The sequence below is a fragment of the Ammospiza caudacuta genome, chromosome Z (assembly GCF_027887145.1).
Source record: "Ammospiza caudacuta isolate bAmmCau1 chromosome Z, bAmmCau1.pri, whole genome shotgun sequence".
Lineage (NCBI taxonomy): Eukaryota > Metazoa > Chordata > Aves > Passeriformes > Passerellidae > Ammospiza > Ammospiza caudacuta.
In genome coordinates, this window is record NC_080632.1 from 11,664,908 (window position 1) to 11,685,786 (window position 20,879).

General features: G+C 41.7%; 2 protein-coding genes across 3 annotated transcripts in view; both read left to right on the forward strand.

Moving 5' to 3' along the window:
* Nucleotides 1–7,616, forward strand: part of DMXL1 (Dmx like 1) — an 86,584-nt gene extending 78,968 nt beyond the window's left edge. The window contains exons 39-44 of the mRNA XM_058824250.1: nt 295–422; nt 591–683; nt 1,147–1,238; nt 2,176–2,228; nt 3,346–3,563; nt 3,962–7,616. Of these exons, the coding sequence (XP_058680233.1) occupies nt 295–422; nt 591–683; nt 1,147–1,238; nt 2,176–2,228; nt 3,346–3,563; nt 3,962–4,186 (809 nt within the window). The 3' untranslated portion in view covers nt 4,187–7,616. The remainder of the gene's footprint in view (nt 1–294; nt 423–590; nt 684–1,146; nt 1,239–2,175; nt 2,229–3,345; nt 3,564–3,961) is intronic.
* Nucleotides 7,617–9,097: 1,481 nt separating this feature from the next.
* The window catches only part of TNFAIP8 (TNF alpha induced protein 8), a 57,547-nt gene continuing 45,765 nt past the window's right edge, over nt 9,098–20,879 (forward strand). The window contains exon 1 of one of the 2 annotated variants that reach the window (XM_058823645.1): nt 9,098–9,312. In XM_058823645.1, coding sequence (XP_058679628.1) covers nt 9,312 — 1 coding nt within the window. In that variant the 5' untranslated portion in view covers nt 9,098–9,311. Of the gene's footprint in view, nt 9,313–14,528; nt 14,580–20,879 lie in introns of those variants that run through there. The other variant, XM_058823646.1, reaches the window with a different exon arrangement.

The following is a 20,879-nucleotide window of genomic DNA, read 5'->3' on the forward strand; positions in this document are numbered from 1 at the left end:
AGCAAAAAGTACTGTATTTCTCTCTTATTTGTGACTACAATGAAAGATAGTAGCAAAAATGTTATTGTCTCCAAGTAAATATAAATAGCTTCATATTTCATGAGCATTTAAATACAAATCATCATCCAATAGTGAATAACAGGACTTTGAGTTGCAGTGGTACATCCTGCTCCTACACCAAGACAGACACTATGGCATAATTTTTGCACTAGTTATTTTGAGATAGTGTGAGTTTTCTTGAAATTATAAAAGCTGCAACTCTTGCGAAAGGCCATTTTCTGTTTTCTGTTGCAGACCTGACGGGTGCTCAGGATGGAAGTGTGAGAATGTTCGAGTGGGGTCATGCACAGCAGATCACATGTTTTCGACCTGGTGGCAACTCACGGGTAACTCGAATGCGATTCAATTACCAGGGAAATAAGGTAACTGACAAAATGCTTCTGTGTGCTTTCTCTTCTCCCCTCCTCCACTATAACACAAATTAGCAGAAACATCACATGCTTCTACTTTAAAGTATCTTCTCAAAATTGTGGATATTTTCTCTGCAAAACATACTTATGTATTTACTATTACTGTGTACTTTCTTTCAGTTTGGAATTGTTGATGCTGATGGATATATAAGTTTATATCAGACAAATTGGAAATGTTGTCCAGTTACTGGAACTTCACCTAAGCCATATTTGGTAAGCAGAATAATAAATTAGTTTCCATAAAGTTGCATTGTATTCCCTAACTTCTTTTTCCCTTCAGAATAGCTAGGAGAGGACAAGGATTGTGATGTTAACTGGTATTAATCAAGATTTAAGTTATGTATTGCTGCCATCCTGTGGTCTGTATGATAGGTTCTTACACTCTAATTATACTTGTTAAGTGGAGAGTGGAAATTTTAACATGAGGTCTGAAATAACTTTAATGTTAATTTAGACTTGTCAATAATTGTCACTTGTTAATTAATGGACAGTTACATAGGGCTGCAGAGTATATTTCCATAAAAAATTAAGAGTCTTGCAAGGCCTACCAGTACCTTTGTATCCTATGTTTTTTAAATTTCTTATGAAACACCTTTTCTTCTTTTTAATATTAATATTGCCTGCTTGCACAAAATAATTCCTTTTTAATTAAAAATTTCTAACTGTAATTTTTCAGACATGGCAATGTCATAACAAAACAGCCAATGACTTTGTTTTCATCAGTTCATCATCGTTGATAGCTACAGCAGGATTTTCTTCTGACAATAGGTAAGATCTATTGTGATAATTCATAAAAGTGAAGTGATGCCATATTCTCTCTCCTTTCCCCCACTTCGGTTTTTTTTATGATTCTTCTTAAGCAGTTTAAGAGTACTTCTGCTTGATTTCTTTCTTGGCCGGAGAGAGAAGCAATAAGCAATGTTTGCAGCTAAATTCATGTGCTTGTTAAGGGAGGTTTCATGGGGAAGCACAAATGTCCTGCTCATGTTCTCTATGAGGAAGAGAAGTAGAAAGGAGGTCCTGAGTGATTTGGCCGGGAATCCAGTGAGGGGTGTGTGGCAATGGTTTAAAGCTGTGCCAGGGGAGGTCTGGCATGAGACTGGACATCAAGAAACATTTTATTGCCAAGAGGTTCAGACATTGGAACAAGCTTCCTTGAGGTCAGTCCCCAGAGCCTGTCAGAGTTTGAGGCATTTGGACAGTGCCCTTAATGACATGCTTGAACTTCTGGTCAGCTCTGAAAGTGTCAGGTGGGCAATTGCATGATCCTTCCAGGCCCCTTCCAGCTGAACTATTCTGTTCTATGCACATGAACCTGTCATAAATTATTTTTATAGCTCTAGGGAATTTGCACAGCTCTAGGGAATTTGCATAGCTCTCAATTTCTCATTTGTTTCCATAACTAAGTATTGATCAAAAAATACCAAAACCTGCTAACATTCCTGTGAATTAAGCTACTAAAGACTGTTAACATAAATGCTTTATGGAAATAGCCAGTTGTAGAATAATTACGTAGAAGGCATGTTCTTGCAGCATATGATAAACTGTGGAAGTAATTTAGGATCTGCTCAGACATCATCATTGAGAGTCTGCTTACAGTGCTTTATGCCTGAGCAAACCCTTTTAAGGTACAGATGACTCTTCAAGAGTCCAAAATACCTCTGAATATGTGTTGCTGAATTAAGCCATGTTTTTTTTTCTACAGAAATATTTGTCTTTGGGATACTCTGGTTTCTCCTGCCAACAGCTTGGTGCATGGTAAGTAAACTACGATAACCAAACTGTTTGAACACAGTATAAAAAAGTGTATTTGTGAGTCTATCTTTATGGAAGAGTTACTGTGGGAAGTGGCAGTAAAACATCTTTCATTGTTCTGTGTGAGTGCACCAGTGGGAGTATAAAACCAGATTCTTGAGAAATTGCTTGGTGTTCATATGCGTGATTGGTTTCATGGACATGAGCACCTTCCTTTGCATGCCTTCTGCCCTTGTATCACAAGTGCAAGCCAGACATTTCTGTTCTTTTTTTAAAAGGCTCTGGGCAGCTTCTGCTTCAGATCAGTTACTCCTCTAAATTAGATTTTGGGGGTGCAGAAAGTATTTAGCCATGTTTCATTAGTTTTATTTAGCCCTGTTTATTAGTTTATTTATGTAATAATACTGCAAAGTATTATTACTAATACTTTGTTGCAAATAATACAAGAAATGCATTTTCAGTATCTGAAATACAGAATTGAGATCAGAGAGTTGTGAACTCCTTGTACTTAAAGTATGGTGAATGCCTAAGTATATGTGAGAGACGTGGAATTTCTAAATGTAAATTCATAGGACCTTTGAACTACAAGTACAGCATACCAAGCTGTGTTGTGGTAATTGTAATTTTCATTCACTTTCCCCACTCATTTAGGGGAGTAGACATAACCAAATAAATACAAGAAGCAGCAAATTAGCAGTTAAATGACCAGTGGAGACTTGCAAGATATTTGTGCAACTAGTTTAGAAAGACTTTCTGCTGGGCATATATGACTTAAAAAACCAAACTATATTACTTAAAATAACAAATCTGGTACTTTATTAGAATATTATTAAAATAATCTGTTTCTGGTCAAGGATTAATAGTTTTGATTACACAGGGAAATAAAAGTTTTTGTTTATACAGATTTTAATTGCTTAATTTGAGAGATTTTGAAGATTTTTTTTAGCTTCAGAATGTCTGAGGGGAACATGTGTATTGGTACTGCAATAAGTGGGCTGGTTGTGCTCAGCTGGATTACAGCATCAAAGTCACTCTTGCTACTGTCTTGAACTATTAGGGTTTGATGGAAAATGCAAGTTAGTACAGTGTTTTATTTGAATTACTTTCCTTTGGCTTTCAGCTTTTATCTGTCATGATAGTGGAGCAACTGTGCTAGCATATGCTCCAAAACACCAGCTGTTGATATCTGGAGGCAGAAAAGGCTTTACCTGTGTAATTGATCTTCGTCTAAAGCAGCAGCAACAGTTACTCCAGAGTCATGATTCTCCAGTCAAAGCAATTGCTGTTGATCCTACAGAAGAGTATTTTGTCACAGGATCTGCTGAAGGCAACATAAAGGTATTAATGAGGGAGAGGGAGCAGAGGTGCTGTGTACATTCAGAAAAAATCCTGTGCAAGTGTGGAACAGTCAGATATCATATGTACTACATTTGTGTTTTACTCTGACTTTCACATTCATGAATTTAATTATGAAATGTCAGTCTTAACCTCTTCTTAATGCAGTCCTCCTTTTAATTAGTGATAACCTTAGTGTCTCTCTATATTGCTTATTATAGTAAATGAGTACTAGTATTCTATAAATGTGTCATTACAGATTGCTACATATTCTTCTCTTACAGTTAGTGTCAGAAAAGTAAATGCAAAATGTAGTGCAATTCCTGCACAATTCACTGTTGACAATTTTAAGATCATGGTGATTTTCCTTATAAGAGATTGATGTTTTGATGCTTTTCCAGGTATGGAGTCTGTCTGCATTTAATCTTCTTCACACTTTCATCAATGAGCATGCTCGACAGTCTCTCTTCAGAAACATTGGGACAGGAGTCATGCAAATTGAAACAGGACCAGCAAATCACATATTCTCCTGTGGTGCTGATGGAACAGTAAAGATGAGAATCTTGCCTGATAGATTTAGCCCTTTAAAGGATGCGTTAAAAAATGATGTGAAATTTATGATCTAATGTTTTTCTCAGAATAGTGAATAACATTCCCCTTCTGCTGTCCTTGAAAATATTTTTCCTGGAGCTAACCAACAGAGGAGATGCACAATGATAGCTTGTGATACAAAGGTGTTTTGGGTTTTTTCCGTTCTCCCCTTCTGCCCCCAACCTCCTATTTATTAATTACCTGGAGCTTTTAGTCCCTGATGCACTAATGCCTTAAAGATTAAAAGGTCCTTCAGATTTTGATCATTGCCTAAAAAGAAAGCTAAATATGACTCCAAATTACATAGTTATAATTTATAAAGATGTTACTGAAGTGGTTTACTCTTCCTTTTGAGATAATTACACTCTCACCTGGAGTGTACCATCTGGGCATGACCTCTGCTTATATTCAACACCTTGCCACCTTGTAAAAGCATGTCAGTCCTGATGGAAAACTTAGGTAATGTTTTTTCACTGTGGCAACCCTAATTGTCTCTCTTCTCAATTGTCTAGTTAGCCAACAATAAAAATGTATACCTATGTGCAGAAGAGAAACAAAGTTTCCAGGAGTAAATAGTCCTGGTCATACACACATTCATATAAGGAGCCACTTTTTCTCTCCATTCCTGAAATCCAGGTTGTTTACCTCTCTAACTTGCCTGATCTCCATCCTCTCATCTAGAGTATAAGAAACTGAAGGATGTTCTGTAACTTGTCTTCTGTTCTATAGCTTGAATCACTGCCATCAGGATGGCAGGCTGACCTTTTAAAAATAAATATATTTTTAACCCTGAACACTCCCTTTACAAAAAATAAAATGTAAATATGAATGGATATCTTCCTAGTAAAATAGCCAAGATTATGTGTGAAGCCTTAGACTTGATCAAAAAGATACAGGAAGATAGTGCTTTAGGATATGGCACTACAATTTCTTGAAAGATTATTTATTTAGATGTCTGTAGAGGAAATAAAAGAAAAACCCAACCTAATTTATTTTTACATTTTTTACCAGTAAGACTTTCATTTAGCCCAAAGATAGTCCATTCTTAGCACTTACATTCTTGTTTGTCTGTTTTTCCTAAGTACTTTAAAAAAGCAAAAAGTAGTTCAACAGTAAAGTACTTCTACACTGTCAGTCTTTCTTTCTGATGTTTATGTTTACATCTGGTATCAGATGAAAGAAAACAAACTGAGAAGGATAGATGTAGAGGGGTTTTTTTTGCCAAAATATTAGACTGCATAACTTAAATGTTTGACCAAATCTTTAATGCACAAGGCCTTTACTTTTTTTTTTTTTTTAGTCAGCTAAACTGTTTCTGTATGTATTTTGGTTTACTTTTCCTTACTTGAGAGTTTGACAAAGGTTTAATTTGTAAATTAGATATGAGGCTGGATTACTTGAATGCCAATGGTGTACTTTTTGCTAAAAGATATTTTGTGAAATATAGCACCAAGATATTAACTGTAAAATAAACCTGTCAAATTAGGAACTATGGGGATAAATAAAGCATAGCAGAAATGAAGGGCTTGTATAATGAACTATGTAACATTCTCAGGATGCTTTTATCTTAAGAATATAAAAAAAGATTTTGTAAAATGTATTAAGGTCATTTTAAATGTATGTTTCGCAAGTTGCAGTGCAAACACTATGAAGGTTTTTATGCACATAACCTGAATTTTCAAATTGTGCAATAAAAAGAATGTGAATGTTTTGCCATGAAGAAACATGTGACAGCATTTCAAACTGGTACAGCTGTTCAGTGATTCAGTTGTAATTGTTCTTCCTTACACTTAGAGAATGAAATTGAACGTGATTTCAAAGCAGTTTAAGTACAGTGATGGACCAGAAAAATAACTACAAGTGACACCACCTTACAAAATAGACTTGCCCAATGAGTATGAGTTATCTGCTCAGTGGCTGAGTTTCTAATATTCTTTATTCTTGTGGAAGAAGGAAAACAGTGGGATTAAACAGTAGCACACTGCTTTAGAATCAGCTGAAACCATCATGACTTTGTAGCTGCTTTATATACATGTGTCAGTTTTATACACCCACTGAACTAATGAAGTTACATGTGCAAAAATCATGGCAGTATTATATAATTATGTCCTTGATGTTTTGTCCTTAAATATTTATATCTCATTAGCTTTAATACTTCAAGCTCAAATCTGTTGTACTGGCAATCACAAAAAGCTGTCTTACCATCTGCAAACTGAGCAGATTTTAAATGCAATTTGCCAAGACATACAATGTTGTCATTTTTCTGAGTAAAGCTGCACTTTGAAAAATCCTGGCAAATTTATATGCTTATACCAGAAAAGTACTGACCTTGACCAGGCATTTTCAATAATGTTTATAGTTACCATAAACTATTCTTGAAACTAAATTATGTAAAATCACAATGTATTTGCCACACATTTATAATCTTTCCAATAAATCCTGCAGAAACTCAACCTTCTAGAGTTCCATGTTGGTGCTATTTACAAATCAGTTGTTCAGTTGCATATTGTTCATTGCTGTTTAACTATTGTAAGATGAATTATCAGTAGCTTTCTTGTAATGATGGATTAAAAATGAGTTAAATTCTGTTGTATATGAAACTTTTAAAGGGACACTCTCAACTTTGAATCTAGTCATTGGAGAACAACTGAACTCGGAACCCTCTGGCTGTTGCCCTTAACTTCCACTGACTTTTGTCCTCCAGCAATTAATTCTTTTTCCCTGTTGCTATGCAAGTTACTCAGACTTAAGGGTACTAGTGCCTGCAGAGGTCCCAGTGCTTACAGTAGCCATGTGCACAAATTGAATATAAAATTTGCTTTTGCCAGTGCTTAATCAATAATACTTTTTTTGTCCAGACAAAATAATTTAGCTTGTAGTTGATAATGTCCCTTTTAAATATCATAGAGTGGAAGCTGTGACTTGTGTTTGTCTTTGTAGCAGTACATGATGCTGTCAGAGTGTGTCATTCTTGTGTTGCTGATTCCCTTACCTTAGACACACGATCCAAGTTCTTCATGATTACTTCAGCAACTTGTGAAAATTAGAACTCTGGCCATCTAGGTACTTAAACTGGCTTGCTGTGTGACTTTACACCACCGAATTCTCAGCTGACGTTGCAGGACGTTGATGGAGAAAGGTGGAAGAGATGCAGATTTTGTACCATGCCAAGGTGGTGCAGGGTGAGGTCGTAGATGTTCTCCTGCATTTTAGGAACCTCAGAACCAGTTGCAGGAAATAAACTATGGAGATATCCTACTCTAGGTACCCCCTTCCTATTAAGAGCACCCAGTGTTAGATTAGATGCAATAGTTATGAAAAAAGCAACAGTGATTAAGGGGAAATAAGCTTGGAGATTATATATTCTCCAAGGTAATTATTTTCAAATGTTTATTTTTACTAAAAATAGCAAAACCATCGCTAATGGCAGGTTCAGCACACTGATCAAATTACTTTCTATAAAATAAAGAAACTGATTTACCAAGTTTTGTAGTGTTTCTTATTCCTCCCATATCTAGCTCTAAAATATGCATGATTTTTATTTTTTTTTAATGTCTTATGGTCTCAGGCTTTATCTTTCCTTGTTCTGACTTTTTGGTGTTTGGGAGGGGGACTGGTTGCTGGGGGTTTGTTTTTGTGTTTTTTTTTTTTTTTAATATATAAGTAACAGAATTGGGCAAAACAAATTATTGTGCAGTGTAATGAGGCTGATGTAGTAATGGCACTTTCTGTTGTCTGCCACAACTTAACTTTTGAATCCCCTTTTCTGTTTCATTTAAGCTTGAAAACCTGTGTCGGTCTTGGGGAGCTTCATCCACCTCTGTTGTTGCCTCTAGCAGAGGTACAAGTATGAATACACCTGTTATGATCTGATGAGTGAGAGATGCCCAAATTAAGGAGCAAACGAAACAAAATGCCAGTTCAACAATACTGACTTTATTTGTAGCTTTTAGTGTGTAGGAGAAAGAGAGAGAGAATGCCAGTAGAAGACAGTCGCCACTGACACATCCAGGGGCGTCCTGTTGGTCCTTTTTCATCCTGGGCTTCTCAGTGGTGGGCTGGGGGGACCTAATTCATCCTTCTTTTATAAAGTTCTGTGCAGGAAGGGGTGCTGGGTACACAAGACAAAACTGACTATGAAGATTTTTCACCATGTGTTTTAGCAAACAAAGGAATCCATGCATATTGGCTACAAGGTGCATAGTTCTCTAGTTAGTACCCTGTCTTGTATTGGTTAGTGATTCCATTGTTTCCTAGTCTAATTAGTTCTTTCTCTTCTTTTGAGTCAGTGGATTTCTTGGATCCGAGGGCTATGACCTTGTGGTCGCAGTCTCCCCCACCGGCGTTACCTTTTATCCAGTCAAGATGATTGTAGCACGGTTGCTCTACTGGATTTATTGGCGTCTTCCTTATCTTGGGAGCTCTGCCTGATGTCCTTGTGGTCTGTGAATTTGGCACTTTTTAGTACTACTACACAGCGGTACATCCTTCTTTCCCAGCTTTGTCAACCACCCCCTGGGTCATTAAGCGGTATAAGCGGTATTGCCTTTACACAGCCCGGGCTCCTGGTATCCACAGCGGGAACTCTGGAGGCTCTTGGTGGTTGCAAAGGCCGTCTGTCCCGTAACTTGGGATGCTCCTCTTGGTCGAGAGGTGTGTGAGCTGCTGCTTTCACAGTGTCTCCCGGGAGATGAACGGACCGCGTTCTGCTAACCTGATCTTGCCCCTGCCAGGCCTCGAATTAGCACCTTCCTGGCACGAATGCCCCTCCTCTCTGGCCGTAATAGTGTTCAAGACTTGTTCTTTAACTCCTAGGAGCCCCTGCGCGAGTCACACGACAGTGGGTATGAGTAGAGCATGCGTCTCGTCAGGCTCTCAGAGAGCGGCTGCCAAAGTTTAAGCCGCCTCTGCATGCAGCTCGGTGCCTACAGACGACTGCGCGCAGGGTTTGGCGGCTGCCGCCGGTGCGAGGGGCGAGGCGGGGCTCGATGGGCCCGCCCCGGCCCGGGGCGAGCGCAGGGCAGGGCAGGGCAGGGCTGGCAGCGGCCCCGCCCCGGTCCCGGCGGGAGCCCCGAGCCCTCAGCCCCGAGCCCGGAGCCCTGAGCCGCCGCCGCGCCCCCTCCGCTCGGCACCGCCGCTGCCGCCGCGCCGCGCACACACAGTGAGTGCCGCCCTGCGCCCCGCGGGGCCCCGGCCCCTTCCCGGGCCCCTTCCCCATCTCCCATCTCCGGCCCCGTCCCGCTCCCGCCGCGCCAGGCGGCCCCGGCCCCTGCCCTGCGCGCCCGCAGCAGCCGCGGCCGAGAGCGGCGGCGGGGCGGGCTGGGGCCCGGCGGCGGCCCCGGCGGAGCGCTGCGCTCTGCCCGGGCGGCGAAATGCTGCCCCGGGGCCGGGTCGCTGCCGCCTCCTGCCCCGGCGGGTCCCGGCGCCGCGCTGCGGGTGGGAGCTGCCCGGAACCACGCGGGGAGAGTTTCCTCACCGCCGATGTGCTTGGGTGAAGGCTGCTCTGCTCTGCGATACCGAAACTCTCCGCTCCTCCTAGGCTAGCTTTTCTCTGTTTTCCCAGAAATGTTTCAGCTTTCCTTCAGAGTGAGCCCTGCCCCGCGTCCCCCTGTGCCGGGGCGCGCAGGACTGAGCTGTAGCTCTTGAGGCAGAGGCAGGCGTGGTGATGCAGTGAAGTCTGCACGGTGGTGGTGAAAGAAACTTTTCTGAGACGCGCCAGTTTGGCTTTGAAGTACTACTAGCAAAAGTCCTGAAGTTTCGCCTGTAGTTGTATCTTATTTACATACTGCTAATCAAATAAAAGAGATCGCAGTTCAGTGTGCATTTTTCCTTTTTAGAAACCTGAATGGGCAGACCTTCCACACTTCTGTGTGTCTGTAGAGGTACATGTTCGCAGTCTTTCCTGACCTCGGGTAGAACGAAACACGGTCCAGGTGATGCTTCCCCCTCTCTGCACGTGTCCTGTTTCAGTCACTCTCCTTTGCCGTGCTGCTCGGCGAAACCACTCACGTTATTACAGCCTGGCCAAAACTTCTCCCGGCAGTCGTTTTCACGCTCAGTGCCAGGGTTGACTGCTGCCAACTCTGTTTATCTTTTGTCAGCTCTAAATAGGAAATTTGCTTTGAAAGAGCATCGACAGTGGAGGCAAAAGAAAAAAAGTGTGGAGGGGAGGCGTGTTGCGGTGGAAAGAGGTCCGAGCCCTGTATTTGGAAGACAAAACTTTGTGAACTTGGAACATGCTTAGAAGCAGGAACAAGGAACTGAAATGTTCTAGTACGTTTGCATTTAGTACTTGAACTAAAACGTTCTAGTACATTTAGTCTCTCTGCTTCACCTGAAAGCAAATTTCACCTGGAACACTATTGAAATGGAAGTTGTGCAGATCTTTGCAGGAGCACAAAATACCACAGCTTGCAATGGAAGCTGCTCGCTGTTTGCCCTGACAACAGGAAGCTGCTCATTTCCGTTAAATAGTAACTCGCCTAGTCTGACTAAACCTGGATTTCAGCGTGCTTCATGGCTTAACTTATCTCTTTTGAGTTTTCTTTGAATAGTTGCTGCTAGGTAAAGAATAATACTTGCTGCTTGAAAAAGGTGGGCGGATAATCAAATCTCAACTTCGGTCAGTTTGGTATTTTGGTATAACAAGGCAAGTCATCCAAGTGATGGGCAGTAAAATGCCTAATAAGCATTAAAGCAGATGATGCATCCTTACAGTTTAGTTTTATGCAAAACTAACGCTGAACTACTGAAATAGCAATTTATGGTATGTAAATGGTGGCTGGTTTGAGATAAGTTATGTCTTAGGATTAATTTTCTTCCAAGTTGCAGATGTTTTTCTGAGTTTACCTCATAATAGAGGTTTTGGGCTGGAATTCACCTTTGTGTTTTTTGTTAATCCTTGTGCATGAATAGTACAAAAATGAGAAGGAAAAAAGTCACCAAATGGTATTTGTCATAATCTTACCATTGTATATATCCTTTAAAATTACCTACTTAATCTAAAAGGTTGGCAGTACCTTTCCATCGGTTTTTTTTTTCGCATTTATTATATTCTAACAGCTTTAACCATGTTCTAGGTAACTTTGGTTACAGCTTCTACATCCTTAAGATAAATCATGAGGCAAATAGATGGTACTGTACTACTTTTACTTTTGTCTTTATTTTCCCACTGCCTTTGTAGGTAGGTTTCTTGTAATTTTTTTATATTTTCCCTGTATTGGGCTAATCATTTAAACTACTTTCATCTTCTCCCACTGACAAATTTCTTAACTGTCTTTGTAGGACTTTGTGAATCAGATTGAATTGATGAACAAAACAACATTTTACTGAAAATTAAGTATATAGGAAGAATTTTCTTGTAGGGAAAGTATTCTTTGTGCACACTATACCTTGAAAAACTGTCAAGACAAATTTCAGTAGTGCGTATCTCAACTTGACAGATTCTAGCACTCTTGTTTTTGTTTGGAGTATCAATACACAAACTGTGGTGCTCCAGGAGCTATGATTTAGTCAAGTCAGAGTAACTTGGGGAGTTTTTTGGGCTGGTCTGAGGTTTTTTTGTGTGTCCGTCTACTCACAGCCATGAGCAGCCATGTTGTCAACTCTATTTGTGATAAAAATGTTTACAACATTCTTCAACTGTAATGTAGTGCAAATTCTAGGCCTCTTTATTTTATACTGGCTTTGGAATCACTGAAAGTGAGTATGGTTTGAAATTACATGTTTTTTTCCCTCTTATGCCTCTAATGTCATCAGACCATAAGACCCAGAGTAAATGTTATTTGTGTTCAAGTGAAAGTTAAGACGGCATTTTTCAGTTAAGCATGTGAATAAGAGGTTTCACACGGCAGTTTTGCATTCTCTTTCTCAAGCAGTGTTTTGCTCAAACCAGAATTTCCTTTTTTAACCTAGAGATTGACCTCACCCCCACTGAGAAGTGAGCTCTGTGCTCTGAGACTGAGGTTTGTAATTTGCAGAGCAGTGGCAGCACTTGGCTGTTTCCTGGCATCTCTAACAAGTCTCAAGAAGGGGAAGAGTGTGGAATACAGGATTTGTGTTAGAAGCTGTTAATCCTGTGTTTCAGGTGCTCTTGTCTGAGCTGATCGTTGACACTGTCACTTCCAGCCAAAACATTATTTCTTTCTTCATTTCAGTGTGGTGGTTCCTGGAATCTCTGTAGCAAGGCAGGTGTGTGAGATGGTGTACTAAACAAAATGCATGGCTTTTAAATTACAGGAGTTAAAGCTGCTCCTTAATTTCAACACATTTTTATCTGGAAATACAGATAATGGATAGTGAATGTCTCAGTCCTTGAGCAAACCTTGCAAGGACTTAAAAGGTGTTACGTGACTTTTGATGATAATACCCTTAGCTGGCACTGATGAGTTGTATGCTGAGGAGAGTGGGATCAGCAAAGCTGGACACATTAAAACCCAGCATTTTCTCCCAGTTTATGGAGTAATGCAGTGAGGAAGGTGGGAGTGCAGTAGTGCTGGCCTATGGAAACCAGGCTGGGTGCAGCTGTGGCTAATGGCAGTGGTTTGGATGCTCATCTGGCCCTGGGGGATGGTTGTTAAACCATCTGAAGGAGGCGTGTGTGCGTGAGCTGTGGGCTGGGCTCTCTGTGCTGGCCATTGAGCAATTGCTCTGGCCTGCGCCTGTGTCTGGAGGCCCCAGAGTGGACTGGTGGAACTTCCATTTACCATAGCAGTTTGATATTTATTACCTCATCAGTTGCAAAAGTTTTATTGTGTGGTGTTCTCAGCTAATGGATTAATTTTTCCTGTAGCACTGGAGCCTTACTGGAGCATGTCTGAATAGTGTGCCCATGCTAGGGAGGTCTTGAGAGGAATTCAGGAAATGGAAGAGCAAAGCAAACTGTTTTAAACAGTACTGGCTTCTATAGTTGAAGATTTTACATGCTTGCTTCTTTTATTGTCTTTGGTACTTATAAACTGAATTTCCAGCTGACCAAGTATTTTTACAGGCAATATATTTTTTTCTTGTTTGGTGTTTTGTCTGCAGAAGTTACTGGGGCACAGTTATATTGAGGGTGAACTGTAAATAACTGAAGAAAAACATGTAACTATAGTCCATGTTATTCCTCTACTTGTAAAAGGAAAGACTATATTAAACTTTAAGGTAACGAGAATCAGAAAAACAATCTGCAAGCAGAGGAAGCATATACTTGCATGTCTCATCTGTTAAGGTATTTGTCTCTTGAACTTTGAAGCTGGAACACCTCTCTGGAGGTGGAAACAAAATCCATTAGTTACCTGTGACTGATTGTCCTCTCCAGCATGTATATGACACACAGATAATGTTGTAATTTGGTTGTCTTGAAAGGCATTTTGAGTAATAATATGTGATCCAATGAGGAAAAAAACCCCATGCCTGTTGGGTAAAAAGTGTTTAGGAACGGGACAATAATTTTATCCAAGTACACGCTAAATTGAAATTTATCAAACAAAATGTTACCACATTTAAATTGCTCATTGTGCAATATGGGGTGTGTAGCCACTGTGGTTCCATTAAGAGGAATTTCTCTTTAACTTCTAGCTGGAGTAAGTTGTTCTCAACCCAATTCCCATACTCCAGTGCTGCCCACTTCCAATTTGATGCATAGTACTGGGCTATCTAAAGTATGTTGGCATTACTGCAGAATATTATACTTATCTGAAGAACTAACTTTACCTGCAAGTACAGGTGGGTGAAGTTCTGGAAGTTAATTGTACAATTCTGAAAAAAAGGGTATTAAAAATTAGGCTTCACGTGATGAGGAGCAGTCTCTGTCAGAAGTCTGTTGGGTGTATGTGCAAACTAGCACTTCCAGCCTGAATATATTGCTGCTTTCGCTCAGTTTTGAAAAAAATAAAAGCGTAATTTCCTGCTTTTGCCAGTTCTGCAGAAATCTGAGACATAGGCGGGTCCTTGCTATCACTGGCATATTGTTGATGGGATGGGGATAAAATAATCTCTCCTGGTTTCTTATGGACATGGGCACTGAAAATGTTAAGCTTTATATGGGAAAGTATAAAAGTGAAGGATATGTCTGGGCCCGTGAATCTTCTGCTGTATTCCAATTTTGAAAAGTGATGTTTGCAACAAATCCTTTTTATCCATAAATCGTACATGGTATAGCAGAAAGCTTATCCCCAGCAGCTATAAATAGTGAAATGATCCAAAATATGATTCAGCTTTTTTATTGCCATGTCCGAAGTAAATAACTGCCTCTTGACTTGCTGAAAGCATTCCAGTGTGTCGTGGGCTGACCTTGGCTGGCTGCCAGGCACCCGTCAGAGCCGCTCTATCGCTCACCCTGGTAACTGCAAAGGGGAGAGAAAATAGAACAAAACGTCCAAGGGTTGAGATAAGGAGCAGGAGAGATCATCCACCGAACAGGATCACAGGATAATGAGAAGTAAAGTAAGTGTTAACAACACCTTCCCCCCACCTGTCCCTCCCCAGCAGTGCAGGGAGGTGGGGGATATGGAGTTTTTGGCTGGTTCATGGCGGGTTTCTGCCGCCTTCCTCTGCTGCAGCGTGGGGTCCCTCCCACAGGAGACAGTTCTCCAGGAACTTCTCCAGCTTGAGTCCATTCCGCAGGCAACAGTTCTACATGGAATGCTGCAGTGTGGTCACTCTCCCATGGGGTCAGTCCTGTTCCAGCGTGGGTCCCCCAAAGGGGCACAGGTCCTACCCAGAAGCCTGCTCCAGCATGGGCTCCTTTCTCCAGTGGTGTGCAGGTCCCTGCCGGGAGCCTGTTCCAGCACAGGCCTCCCAGGGGTTCACAGCCCTCTTGCACACACCAGCTCCACTGGGGGTTCTCCACGACCTGCAGGTGGATCTCTGCATCCCTGTTATCTCCACGGCTGCAGGGGAATCTCAGCTGTGGCACCTGCATCATCTCCTGCCCTCCTTCCTCACTGACCTTGGTGCCTGCAGAGATGTTTCTCTCACAGGTTCTCACTCCTCGCTGGGCACATTTTCATCCCCCCCAATAACTTTTTTCTCCTTCTAATTATGTTACCCCCTGGTCGTTGCCATCATTCCTGGCTGGCCCAGCCTTGGCTCCTGGCACATCCATCCTGGAGCTGGCGGGCCCTGGCTCTGCCAGGCCTGGGGAAGCTGCTGGCAGCTCCTCACAGCAGCCACCCCTGTAGCCCCCAGCAGCAAAACCTGGCCCCGCAAAACCAGCAAGTCGTGCTATTTTAACAGTTACAAAGGGCATTTTAGTGCTCCTTTGCCTTGGGGAAGAGAGAGGAATTAGTTGCTGTGTTAATTGCTATTAATAAAGCATCACCATTTTATATTAAATGCATTTGAGACCTATCTCTTGTATATCATGGTTAACTAGTATGAAATTAGTAGCAAAACCATACCTCCTGTCTTTTGCAAAACATTTGGTAGATGGGGTTTTTTTGAGTGTTTACACACTGTGGTTTCAGAATGTAGAGAAATATTAGTTTGGTGTTAGAAGGTAGCTGTGCCTTTCTGACTCATCTGCTGCAGATGGTTCTTTCTGAGTGGTAAGTATGTGCATGCATAAAACAGATAGGTAAGGTAAGCCTGGTTAAATGGCCTGTAATTAAGCCCTGATTATTGAGTTGGTTTGGAGTATTCATAATTAGATATGTGTTTGTTTATGATATCCTTCCACTTCTCAGCAGAAGGTTATTTGTTTTGTATATATGCTTAGCCCATTTTCTTTAGTGTATTAAAGTAATTTTCAGGCTCTGTGGAAGAACCTTTGCCCACCTTCAGCTTATTCTACATCCTTCTTCCTCCATTCAGAACACAAAATCTGCATTTCATCAGGTGCACTTCAAATAAATTTTTTACTTTATGATTTATAAGGTGAAACAAAAATGAACAACTGCTTAGCAATTTTTTTAAAATTCTAGCTCATTTTGTTCTTTTATTGTCAGTAACTGTTGATATTAAGATTTTGTTTAATCCTGATATATATAGCACTGTCTTTATGACTAACTGCAGGACTGTTTTATTAAAAAAAAATCTTCTTGTGAGGAAACATTGTTGTTTCCTCACAACCTTTGTCTTTGAAATGGAGAAAAATATTTTGCTGCTGTTGGGCCTGTAGCTTGTAGTGTTTGGGATTCCAGACATAAAATCTGTGTCTCAAGTAGTCTAGAGTTGATCTTATTTATACTGTTGCTAGAACTTTCAGCTCTGTTATCTTTTTGGCATGACCGGAATGATTTTGTAGGCAGATAAGTGGGGTTTAGTGGCATGTGAAAATTAATTATGTTTTTTATGAGATTAAAAAGTAGAAGCATTTTGCAAAAGATTCAGGAAGGAGGACAAGAGGAGCAGAGCAAGAGAGACAAATCTGAGCATGTTGTGGGAGCCTTGAAGTTTGCTTGGCTGTCCAAAAGTTTGCAGGTCAAGTTAGAAGAAGATAGTTGATAACTTTTATGTTTATATGTTTTATTATGGCTAGGATATTACAGTGAAACAGGGAATAGGAAAGCTCATCCTGATCCTTAAGGGCCATTGCACCCCTTAACATTCTGTGAATCTATCTTCCGTGATTTCCAGGGGTTTCAGAATAATTTAAACACACTGAGGGGAAGTCTTCCTCTGTTTGACTTCAGTTTTGTTTTCTTTGTAGTTACTGTGTATAAATTACAGGATGCTTTAGCCTCCTCTCTGATGAAATAATGAAACAATTCAGATCTGTTACTATAAGCAGTGCTGTAGGAATCTTAATAGTTTTGTGTAGCTGCCAGACCAGTTTTTTTCTGGTCCTGTACTTGACAACATATTAAGGAGTGGAATTTCTTCTTGTTTGAAGAGCTCATTCTAGAAATTGTTTGTGTGATACCCTTGTATTGCCATGCATTTCATATCAAGGTCTTATCTGCTACTTTTCTGAATTAAATTGATTATTTCCAGGCATATTTACTTAATTTGTTCTCCATTAAGTTGTAGCACTTCAGTGTATTAGATCACTCTCACATTAAAGAAAAAGAAATATTCAAATCTTGTTTTATTTTGAGCATTTGAAAATTTATTAGAACTTACAGGTAGAGCTGAATGGTAGTAGAAATGTGATTAACATCTAAATTGTAGAAAAATCTGTGTAATCCCAACAATGAATTTGTGTTGCATTGGTCTGCAAAACACCACACTGGTCAGTGATGCAGAAAGTATGCTGATTGCAACCAAATGCTTTTGGGCAGGTTTGCCAGCAGTATTTGCTGTACAAGTGGTTTTGAGTATGCAGGTGGATGGTTTAAAGTCACTTGAAATGTCAATTTTGTTTTTAATACCAGGCGGATAACTGGGGAGAATAGTGAATGGGAAGTCAGTGATAGGTGATAAAATATTTATTCCTGTGAGGTGTTCAAATGTAATCTCAGGTGATTAGCAGTTTATACATTTCTTTTGCTTCAGATCTTACATTGGATAGTATGGAGAGCCTGAATTACTACTGAAAGATCCATCTGCTGAAAGCATGTTCAAGGCAGCCCCAAAAGATGGAAAGCTCAGGACATGATCCTTGCTGTTGACCTCATCCCATGGACACTGCTGTCCATCTCATCCATGATCCCTAAACATTGGTTGTTTGCCAGTGTTTTAAGATTGGCTTTGTCCAAGTTGTTTATTGTTACCTGTAGTTTTTTTAGAAGTTTCTTAGCATTTCAGCACACTCATTTTTCTAATTACTTGATTTAAAATTTAAGGCCTTAAAAAAAAAAGAAAACCAACCAAAACCACAAAATCCCACCCAAACTGTATTGGTGTAGAGATCCTGCTTTACATGGAGTACCGAGTTGTACATATCAAGCCAGGTGTTTAATTTCAGTGATCACAGAAGAAGGTGTATTGAAAAAAAATTCTGAGTGTTTGGGTCCACCTGATGGAAATTTTCAGCATTTAAGACCTATAAAACCTCTAAGTGCCTAAACCAGGGCACGTGCTGCTGTTCTGCACACAGGAAGCCGTGTCACAAAACCAACCCTACTTTCTGCTCAAGCACAAGAATTTATATGCATGTGACTGAGGTGGGGGAAGGAGAGTGTGGGGTTACAGTGGACTTTAAAATTTAGGTTTAAAATTATAGGAAAGCAGACCCTCTACTAGTCAGGCTTAAATGCAGCGTGTAGCATTTAATAATCTCTAAACTTCACAACTGTATATGAGAAAGGTAGTACAGGATTCCACAGCTAAAAAGGCAGTTATGACTTATTTCAATTTTATTTGTCTTAAAACAATGTTGCTTAAAAAGTGAATAGCTACAGCACAAATCTGAAAGTTGATGTTCTGAGTCTTGATGGCAATAAAGACATTAATGGAGAAGAGTGTCAACTAACAGATAGGCAAAGGAATAAGTTATTAGTTAGGAGGATTAAATTCAGAAGTTGGATCAAATCAAATACTGGAATAAGGATTAGAAGAACCTTAAGAAGCTTAAATGAATGCCTTGAGATGAAAAACAAAGACTGAAGAGAAAAAAAAGTGTGTTTATAGCTTTATTTTTTCTTAATATGAAAAACTGAGTAACATCATAATAAAATAAGCTGAATAATAAAACATTTAACAGTGTGAGGCAAAAGAGAGGTCTTTGTCAAAGGCTCTTCATAGAAGAGAAGTAATTTAGATACCCAGCATGACAGTTTGAAACTATGTGATCATGCAGCTTTTTTTCTGTGCTCAGTCAGCTTGCTCTGTGGCAGTGGTAGAATCAGTGGACTAAAACTTATCTGGATTTTTTTTTTTTCTTTTTTTTTTTGGTGGGTATGAGCTGAGAGCCCCACAGTAAAAACGAAATGCATGGAAGGCTTCCCAGCCCTAGAGCACTTTGGGGCGTCCTCTTGCCTTGAGAAAATCTGTCAGACCCACCTGTGCCATTACAGGAAGCTCACAGCTGGGGCACAGCTGGGGTGACCTCTGTGCTGCAGGTCACAGGGGCACGTGGAGCAGGAGTGGCTGTGGGCATCCTGCCTGTGGGCGTCCTGGCTGCCTGTGGGCATCCTGCCTGTGGGCGTCCTGCCTGTGGGCGTCCTGCCTGTGGGCGTCCTGGCTGTGGGCGTCCTGTCTGTGGGCGTCCTGCCTGTGGGTGTCCTGGCTGTGGGCGTCCTGGCTGCCTGTGGGCGTCCTGCCTGTGGGCGTCCTGCCTGTGGGCGTCCTGCCTGTGGGCGTCCTGCCTGTGGGCGTCCTGGCTGTGGGCGTCCTGCCTGTGGGCGTCCTGGCTGTGGGCGTCCTGGCTGCCTGTGGGCGTCCTGCCTGTGGGCGTCCTGGCTGTGGGCGTCCTGGCTGCCTGTGGGCGTCCTGCCTGTGGGCGTCCTGCCTGTGGGCATCCTGGGGGTGGCTGTGGACATCCTGGCTGGCTGTGGGCATCCTGGCTGTGGGCATCCTGGCTGCCTGTGGGCATCCTGGCTGCCTGTGGGCATCCTGCCTGTGGGCATCCTGGCTGGCTGTGGGCATCCTGCCTGTGGGCATCCTGGCTGGCTATGGGCATCCTGGCTGTGGGCATCCTGCCTGGGGGCATCCTGCCTGTGGGCGTCCTGCCTGTGGGCGTCCTGGCTGCCTGTGGGCATCCTGCCTGTGGGCGTCCTGGCTGGGGGCATCCTGGCTGGCTGGGGCATCCTGGCTGTGGGCATCCTGGCTGGGGGCATCCTGGCTGGCTGTGTGTGACAGCGGTCACAAGGGTTTTGAGGGTGAGAGAGAGAGGTGAGAATGTTGACCTCATGTTCAGAAGGCTTGATTTATTATTTTATGATATATATACTACATTATAACTATACTAAAAAGAAATAGAAGGAAAGTTCTCAGAAGGCTAGCTAAGCTAAGAACAGAAAAGAATGAATAACAAAGATTTGTCTCTCAGCAGAAAGCGAGAACAGCTCTGCTGTGAGCGGTCAGTAAATCCAAACATCCACAGGAGACCAATCACGGATCCACCTGCTGCATTCCACAGCAGCAGATAACCACTGTTTACCTTTTGACATTTTGTTGCTGAAACTTCTCATCTTCAGCAGGAAAAATCCTAACAAAAGGATTTTAATGAAAAGATGTCTGTGACAGGCTGTGGGCATCCTGGCTGGCTGTGGGAATCCTGGCTGTGGCATCCTGGCTGGCTGTGGGCATCCTGCCTTGTCTGGGGTGGCATCAGGGAGGCAGGCACATCACACGGGGGCCTCGGGAAGCGTGTCCCTGCCTGAGAAGCCATCTGCCACCAGCAGTGAGTGGTGTGGAGCCCGAGAGGAGCACGTGTGTCCCCTGTGGTGGGTGGGTGACCAGGCACAGATCTCACGGGGCTGTGCTGGCTACAGAGGAAAATAAAGAGTTGGTGTCACACTGGCAGTGTGAAGAGCTGTCAGCATTGCCCAATTTCTTCTTCTGCTCAGGTAAATTCAACTGAAGTTCCCTCAAGGGCAGCGCTACTGGGCCTGACTAATTTGAAGGCAATTTGTTAAGGTGCTTAGCGTTGCTGCAGTGTAACCCTGAAAATAACATGCCTTAAGCTTGTTTATACCTTAAACAGGACCATATTTTAATTATGGTGTTCAGGCTCTTGAGTGAGTGCTGCTTGTGGAAAGCTGTGCATCCTGCTGGCAGAGGCCCTTCAGTAGTCAGAGCTGGGAAATCCTCTGCTCTGGACAGCCCCCATCCCTCTCTCAACCCTCTTTACTGAAGAAAGTATTATAGAAACAGTGACTTTCTCCAAAATAAAACACGCAAAAACTGTTACATCCTGCT